We start from the raw sequence: 8889 nt of genomic DNA, 5'->3' as shown, positions 1-8889 counted from the left end.
ACAACCAGTGTGTCTATAAGGTTATAAAACATACAGGATATGTGGTGATGGAAAGCCTGTTTTAACTGTCTTCCTAGTAAAGGAAACAAGAAAAGTAAATATATCTTGGATGTAAATGTGCCAAATATTTATTTCTTCACTGAGTCAGACAAAAAATGGGGATTATATCATTATCCAGCATCCATAATGAGAGGCAATAAAATCTGAAGGTAGAGCAGACAACAAGCAGAATTGGAAAAAGTCAGTTTTACTCATCAGCTGTGTTGGAAAATCAGTACTTTTTTTCAATCTAGGGATGACTACAGAAACTATTAGGAAACAAGACATAAAGAAATTTGTACTCATATCCATCAGAATACCTATTAAGTTGCACTGTGATTATTCATGTATCTGACTGTTTTTCTACTTTAAAATGGGGAGTAAGTGTCAAGCCTTTTTCTTTTTCTTTTTTTTTTTTTTTTTGAGACGGAGTCTCGCTCTGTTGCCCAGGCTGGAGTGCAGTGGCCGGATCTCAGCTCACTGCAAGCTCTGCCTCCCAGGTTTGCGCCATTCTCCTGCCTCAGCCTCCAGAGTAGCTGGGACTACAGGTGTCCGCCACGTCGCCCGGCTAGTTTTTTGTATTTTTTAGTAGAGACGGGGTTTCACCGTGTTAGCCAGGATGGTCTTGATCTCCTGACCTCGTGATCCTCCCTTCTCGGCCTCCCAAAGTGCTGGGATTACACGGTGTCAAGCCTTTTTCATCTCTTCATTCTGGATCTCAGAAAAATGCCAGGTCGAGTAGGTGCTAAATAAATGTTTGCCGAATATTTATTACATCAAGAGGAATATAACTGCAGTTAGTGCTGTAATGTAACGGTGCAGGTGGGTACTGAGGATAAGGCACCCGGCTAACAGAAAGTTGGTTGAATATTGAAGACAGCATCTTCCCAAATCCTGATCTTGTTAGGCTCACAGGTCTCAACAAGTTAGTCATAGACATTCCAACAGCCTTATGCTCTTTTTCCTGTCAGTGACTTGTTTGATATTTTAATTAGACTCACATTTGAAACTACTGGGAATTCTGTTAAGAGTCTGTGCACCCACACGCTCCAGTCATACACAGATACTAATATGAGCACATTAATCATTGTTTGATTGAAGACATTTACTTCTATGTATAACATACAGATAGTAAATGACACACAACCAAGCTCCTGTTTCCCCATTTTCACCATAATTTCCACCATGTCTAATTGGATCCCATGTTTTTTTGTGTCTTTAACTACTTAAAAAATGACAGGCAATGACCTAGCTCAGTAAAACACCAGTAGAGCAACTCTGAAATCAGTATTGTATAGAAGTCTCTACTGAATATATGGACAGAACCCAAAAGGAAAAAATCAAAACAAAAATACTTCTGATCAAGAAATTGGACAATAATGAACATTGAAAAATACTATGGATTGGCCAAGCGCAGTGGCTCACTCTTGTATTCCCAGTACTTTGAGAAGCTGAGGCACGTGGATCATGAGGTCAGGAGTTCGAGACCAGCCTGAACAGCATGGTGAAACCCCATTTCTACTAAAAATATAACAATTAGCTGGGCACTGTGGCACACACCTGTAATCCCAGGTACTCAGTGTCTGTGTGTGTGTGTGTGTGTGTGTGTGTATACACACTATGGATAGGCCACTTAAGATCTAGCTTTTATGATGATTCAAATTTTTCTTAGATGAAATCTGTGTTTTTATGCTATGCATGCTATTTTTACTTGTGGTTTATACATTCATCTTCTAACTTCCTAAATTTTGTTTCCAGAATACCAAAGTCATAATGATGTTTTAATCTTCAAAACAAATTTCTTAGGTAATTATTTCCAAGGGAAATTTTCTCATTTCCTTATTCTTCTGCAATGTTGGCAATCCTATGTTTTGTTTTTTTTCATAATATATAATCATGATATTATTTATTTAATGGATGCTACTTCCTGAAGGTTTAGGAAACAATCTTAAGAAAATGAAGAGGCAAAACAATTTATAAAAACACTATTAAATACAAATAATTGCCCATTCTTCTACCCCCCACCCAAGAACACAGACCAAAGCTAAAATACTGAATGATTCTCAGTGTTTCTTGAATGATTTTAAGTACTTGTATACTGATCATATCATGAGATTATTATGCCAGGAATAGAAAAATAAATGATCTAGCATTGCAAAAGAAAGTATACAGACTAAATGAAGAATTTTATGTTAGAAGTTGGATTTGATCCAACTTTATCTCTTCTACTAAACCTATCACTGTGCCTTATATGCATAGATTAATTTTAAATGTACCAGAAGAAAGAGAAGCTGCCAGACAAGCAGTCTCTGGGAGGCTAAATAGAGAGGCTGACCACGAATCCAGCACAAACCATGCCCAAGGACTTTGGAGGTGGACTGATTCAGGAATTTAATGTCATGTTCACACAACTTCATTCTTCTCCCCTCAGAGCCAGAGTCATTACATTGGAAGAGAAGAATATAGGGAAATAGGCATGGCAGTTGTGAGGAAGAAGTTCCTAAGTCAGTTTGGGGCAGAGCAGGGTTGCCCTCCTTATTTGAGCATGGTTATTTCTCATGATGGAGCAGTGCCTCAGTTTAGGCTTCTCCAAAATGCAGAGTTTGAGTCATGAGCCTGCCATGCAGGTAATTTATTTGGGGACATATTACCAATGCAGAGGACTTGAAAGCTGGGAAGAACAAAATAGGAAAAGAGGACGTGGGCAGCTGGAGGTCAATTCTACTGGGGACCCTCTGAAATATGGTGTAGAATTTCTGACCAAAACTTGCAAAATGGGGAAACATTTATCCATTGACTCCAGTTCCTCTTGTGAAAGGGATGATTCCTGACAGCAACAGAGAAACACTGGGCCAGAAAGTGAAAGACACCTGGTTCAGCTGAGGCAAGGAGTTTCCAGGTGACAGCTGCAGGCAGCTCGTGCTGTAGCAGTGACTGGAGAACAGATGGCCTAGGAGATGTGAGCACCAAGATTTGACTGTATGCCAGTTTTGTAAGGTTCCATAATAATTACAGGGCAAATGGAATTTAGCCACCAAAGCTTTCGTTTTTAAAGATTCTTCCATTTCTTTAAGAATTGTTGCTTGAATGAGTTTAAAGACTGCATAAAATCCTGGCATTCAACTCTTGAACAGAAATTATGCTTGGAGAAACATTTGTTCTAACGAGACAATTTATTTTTGTAGTCAACAGCATTATAAGCTTTGGCTTATGAAGATCTCATTGATACAAGTGGCATGTAGGGAAAAACCCCACACCACCACCACCACCAACAAATCCTCTGCTTTATACTTCATTTACAAAAACAAGTGATTTTGATGACATTTTCCTCAGGAGTCAAGTTCTGCATAACCTGCAAACGTCCACTGCGTCTTGATATGTTTCATTTGCTTTATTCTCTTGGCGCTCTTCTTGTGTTGGGTCTGGAGACCATGATAGCAAACACTTTCTTATTTTCTTCAGTTATAAGAACTAGAGGAGAGATCTGGACAACATAATGCTGAAGGAAAAGTATTTAACTCTATGAATCATGATGAACTGTCCAAAATGCGGCACCAGATATTTTGAATTTTCATATTTGAGCAAATATACACTAAATAAAAATTCAATTTCCTGTCTAGAAAGCTAGCAGGTAAAACTTGGACGTGCCGTAATTTCATTTTGGTAGTATTTTAAATGAATTTAGAAAAGTAAACTTAGAAATAAATGAACTTATTTCGGAAGAATTTTCAATTCACAAACATGGCAAAGACCATACAGTGTCTGTGTGTCCTTCATTCTGCTTCCTCGACAGTGAACCATTTACAACACCACGGAACACCTGTCAAAGCTAAGAAACCACCAATGACATGTTACTTTTAACTAAACTCCAGACTAAGTTGCATTTCACCAGTTTTTTCATTAACGTCTTCTTTCTGTCCCAGGATCCTGTCCAAACTACCACAGGGCAATGAGTTGTCACGTCTCCGGTTTCCTCAAGGAATTTCAGTGGTCAGCAAGATGTGAGAGAGGAAATCACTGAAAGAGAATGGAGCATATATATTACCTACAGTGTCTATTTTAAAGTAACAGGACATTTTAGCACACCTTTCTATCCTTTGTCCAAGATTATTGTAAGGATATCACAGATACTCGGGAGCACCAGTAACTACAAGACCATTTTGGAAACTGGGATTGTGGGGTTTATATGAACATTCTTCTTTCTAAGTTCTGCTTTGATTTCTTAAGGACTCACACTGCTTTATATCAGTTAGGAACAGTTAAGGACAGTTGGGTGGCAGTAAGGGATACAGAAAATTCTAAACATGAAAAACACTGGGGAGTAAAACATTCCATTAGATTCTTCTTTTTCCTTTACAGAATTCATAGCAGGTTGAGTTATAGTTTAGGCAATGTCAGGAAAGAAATAGCCTTTTAAAAATGAAAATAGTCCATTTTATGTATTTAACAACCATGAATAAGGCACTTAATCCATGATGTCCCTTACAAATCTTAACTCATTTCTCATAACCACCTTGGGCTAGGCACAGAGAGGTTTAACAACTTGCAGGTGATACTCTGCAACTAAATACGGGCAGCAGAGTTGCATGCTCTGTGGTTAGGGGCAAGGACTCTTACCCCTGGAGCTGGGCTGTGTAGAGCCCTGTGCTTCAAGCAGATGCCACTCCTGTCTCCTCTCCTCCATCCTACTCCACGTCTCAGAGACGTCTGAGAGCAACTTGTAGAACCACACTTAAACCCTCTAAAACCTAATGACGATTCAAAATTAATCATCTAAAACTGTTGAAAAAGGGACAAAAGGGCCAGGTTAAGAGATTGAAATTCCAGACCAGAAAAAAAAAGAGCCCTGTTAATGTTTCCAGAGAAGGAGGACCCAACACTGAAGACCAGAAAGTTCTATAGTAAATGGAATATGATTTTTTTGTATGATCTGGTGTTTAAATGTCATCAGCAGGCAGCTGTTTGATCCTTCAGTGGGAATGGTGTTTGCACACCAGATACCTACTCTGCAGTGTCATTTGCAAAGACAGAACCAGAAACATTGAGCTCGTGAGCCTGCTGGACCCAGCCCCTCCACAGCTTCAGAGTGACAGCTGGTGTCATATTTCTAGATCGAATCTGAATCCCTCCCACAGGGAGAAGATCTCCAGGGGATTTAAGAAGTTCCAACATTTCAGAGGGAGGAAGGAAGTTATGCAGGACACCAAAGAAGAGGTCATGCTATACAGCCCTGGCTTCCACTGACAGTAATACTGGATTCAACTTTTGATACTGATAATCTGTTGCCACCAAATGGAAGATGTACAGAAGATGTTCTAAGTGTGATTAGAGAATATGCAAAAAGGGAACAAGCAGAACATTATTCTCTGGAATCTGAGATGATGGCTGTACTTTCACAGAGAGCACTGATGTTAGATGTACATGAAATACGCTAAACCGAAAATGAGAGAGGCAGAGACAGGGAGGTTAACATGGAGGATACACTATACGGAGAGAGGATAGCTGAGGTAAAACTCGCCTATCTCCGGGTCCCCAGCAAATCTGATAACTGAGGAGACAAAGCTCTCTTCCTCTAAAGAAGTCGTGCCTTTCCTGTCCTGGTTCTCACGGGTCCCCCCAGCTCTTTCCTCCAACCCTACCCCATAAGCGGGGGTCATCAGGGACCTAAGGTCCCCCTCACAGGCTGTGTCTCCAGCGAGGTTTCCTCACTGCCCCTTCGGGAATTTGGGGCAGAAAGTGAATATCACAGATTCACAGAGACCACTTGAGTTACTCTGGAGGGCGAGGCGCCGGCAACACCAGTGCCCCCACCTTCCCACCTGTTCCACACTCCACCAAGGGGGCGGGGCCGTCGCCTTCCTTCCGGACTGGGGATCGATCTGGAGCTCTGGGAATTTCCCTGACCCGGCCGCTTCGGGCTTTCCAGTCTCAAGCTTGCATAAAAAGGGTTCGCCGATCTGGGGAAGCCACAGAGCCCGGGTCGCAGGCACCTCCCCGCCAGCTCTGCCGCTTCTCGCACAGCCTCCCGACCCGTCTGCTGAGCCCCATGGCACACGCCGCGCTCTCCGCAGCCCCCAGCAATCCCCGGCTCCTGCGGGTGGCGCTGCTGCTCCTGCTCCTAGTGGCCTCTGGACAGCGCGCAGCAGGTGGGTTCCCTCGTCCTGGGGTCCCCGGGTCGGACGCTGCTGGGGTGGGCGCCCCGCGCCTACAGCCCCGCTCAATCAGCGAGTCTGTTCTTCCCTAGGAGCGCCCGTGGCCACTGAACTGCGCTGCCAGTGCTTGCAGACCCTGCAGGGAATTCACCCCAAGAACATCCAAAGTGTGATTGTGAAGGCCCCAGGACCCCACTGCGCGGAAACCGAAGTCATGTAAGTCCCTCCCCGCGCTGCCGCTGTCACCGCCGGGGTCCCCGACTCTCCCGCTGCCCCAAACCCTGTGCCCAGCCCGACCTCCTGCCTCATGGAATTCCCTTCTCTCTGCAGAGCCACACTCAAGAATGGGCAGAAAGCTTGTCTCAACCCCGCATCCCCCATGGTTCAGAAAATCATCGAAAAGATACTGAACAAGTGAGTTGTAATTTCCGTGTACACAGGCGACTGGAGCCGTTGGTCAGAAATACTGGCATCTGTCCCCTAAAAATAAAATCGGGGCAACCCAGGAGTTAGCTGAAGGACTAGAAATTGTAATTATTATTTTCACAATTAAAGTTGCCATTAAGGTTACTAGTCTGCTCTGACTCAGAGAATATTTCCGTATTTCAGTGCCCTCCATTCCGAGGGCTAAACCCTACTGAAATAAGTGAGGGTAAATGTGCCTTCCCAGAATATCAAGTAGATTTGACTAACAATGCTAAAATGCCCCCTGCCTGTTTTGAGAGGATGTTTATGTCAGTCCCTAATGGGTTTCAGACCTGAAAAATGCAATGTCTGGTTTGGGCACTTCTGGCCTCTCAGCCTTCTTGGTGAAGAGCAGAAACTACATTGACACCCCCAGTGAGTTCAAGGCTAGGAGCCCTGTCAACCTTATTTAATCTCTTTGAGCTTTAAAAAAATAGGGTAGTAATGATAGTTTTTTCATAAAGTTGTGTGCAACTTAAGGGAGATCATGAATGGAAATTTCTAAACCAATGTGACAGTGACCAATATGTTTTGGCTTTTCAAACCAAGAATCTAGTTGAGTCCACAGCCACCTCTTTCTTGAAAAAAAAAAAAAAAAAAAAAAAAAAAGTAGCATTCAGGAGTGCAAGTTTTCTGCTATAGAGGGCAGTGGGTACAGGCGGACCTTCCCTGAGTGGAGGGCTGGGCGAGAGTCTGCATGGGGACATCCCTCCAAGCAACTTCAGCCACCAGAGTGACAGAAGAGCAGCCTTCCTTAGCACCTGCAACAGTAACCCTTTTCTCATCACAGGGGGAGCACCGACTGACAGGAGTGAAGTAAGAAGCTTATCAGCCTGACATTGACACTTCCTGCGGGATGGTCCCTGCCCTTACCAGAGCTGAAAATGAAAAAGAGAACAGCTGCTTTCTAGGGACACCTGGAAAGGACTTAATGTGTTTGACTATTTCTTATGAGGGTTCTACTTATTTATGTACTTATTTATTTATGAAAGCTTGTATTTTAATATTTTACATGTTGTTATTTAAAGATATGAGTGTGTTTCATCAAACACAGCTCAGTCCTGATTATTTAATTGGAATATGATGGGTTTTAAATGTGTCATTAAACTACTATTTAGTGGGAGACCATAACGTGTTAGGCACCTTGATAAATGATAGGTTGGGGAATTGGAGGGTGGGGTTTGGAATGTAAGCAATGAGTGGATCACTGTTAGGGTAAGGGAATGTATGTGCACATCTGTATTTTTATACTTTTTTTAAAAAAGAGTGTCAGTTGTTATGTATTGAAATTATCTCACATTATGTGTTCAACATTTTTATGCTGAAGTTTCCCTTGGACATTTTATGTCTTGCTTGTAAGGCATAATGCCTTGTTTAATGTCCATTCTGCAGTGTTTCTCTTTGCCTTGGAAAAGAGGAGTTGCCATTACTGTTACATTTTTACAAATGACATGATAATAAAAGTTTTATGAAAAATGTGCTTATGTGGTTTTTCAAAAACTTCTTCTTGACGTTTAGTTCTTCCCAGGCGCCCAAGGTGTTACACAGTTAGACTGCAGGTTCTGTCTAAATCTGTGCCTGCTTCTAGCTGGCATTTCTCTTATATTTCTCATACTCAAAACGGACTATCTGATGCTTTTAGAAAGTACACACTATCCCCCAACCACTTTGATAATTCTAATTTTGTATAACATGTAGATATTTTTCACACTGACCAATGTGTTACTCAAAATTAGTTCTTTAGAAACTTTTGAATGTTATTGATATTTTAACATGGGCCTCTGCTAAATCTGCTAGATGATTTTGGAAGGGTTTTTCAAACACTTATGCAATTCTTCTCCGTTTAATGATGTTTGGAGCAAAAGGTAGAAAAAGTGATTCTGCTTAGAACTAAAAAAAATTGTTATATTTAAAGAATAATAATGACCTATTGAGATATTGTAATGTAAAATATATGACAAAAACAGCACAAAAGACTGGTTGGGAGATAAATGGGTTTAGACTCTAACATGTCTTTTCTATTGTTAGAGAAAGTATTAGAAAAAAATTGTAGCAACAACAAATATTGTAATTTGTAGGGCAACAACTCAAAGGAAAATGTATAATTTTGGACTTAATCTGAAAAGAACATAAAATAGTATAATAGAAAATACCCAACTAATACAAAAGAAGACAGAAATGCAGGAATAAGCCAACACATGGATCAAGGGCAGAAGAGACACAGCTTTACAGA

At 41.5% G+C, this 8889-nt stretch overlaps 1 protein-coding gene across 1 annotated transcript; it reads left to right on the top strand.

Annotated features, from left to right (window-relative positions):
* Nucleotides 1–5872: 5872 nt before the first annotated feature.
* Nucleotides 5873–8132, top strand: LOC105471157 (C-X-C motif chemokine 3). Its single transcript, XM_011723506.3, has 4 exons — nt 5873–6185; nt 6284–6407; nt 6522–6605; nt 7447–8132. The coding sequence occupies exons 1-4, from the start codon at nt 6086–6088 to the stop codon at nt 7460–7462; spliced, it is 324 nt and encodes a 107-aa protein (XP_011721808.2). The 5' UTR covers nt 5873–6085; the 3' UTR covers nt 7463–8132.
* Nucleotides 8133–8889: the final 757 nt, after the last annotated feature.

This window comes from Macaca nemestrina, chromosome 3, assembly GCF_043159975.1.
Source record: "Macaca nemestrina isolate mMacNem1 chromosome 3, mMacNem.hap1, whole genome shotgun sequence".
Taxonomy (NCBI): Eukaryota; Metazoa; Chordata; class Mammalia; order Primates; family Cercopithecidae; genus Macaca; species Macaca nemestrina.
This window is presented reverse-complemented; position numbering and strand designations above follow the sequence as displayed.

Bases quoted from the DNA above. Each gene is read 5' to 3' on its own strand.
- LOC105471157 (XM_011723506.3), top strand. From the start codon at position 6,086: ATGGCACACGCCGCGCTCTCCGCAGCCCCCAGCAATCCCCGGCTCCTG. The intron at 6,186-6,283 runs GTGGGTTCCCTC...GTTCTTCCCTAG, and splicing joins CTCTGGACAGCGCGCAGCAG to GAGCGCCCGTGGCCACTGAA. The intron at 6,408-6,521 runs GTAAGTCCCTCC...TTCTCTCTGCAG, and splicing joins TGCGCGGAAACCGAAGTCAT to AGCCACACTCAAGAATGGGC.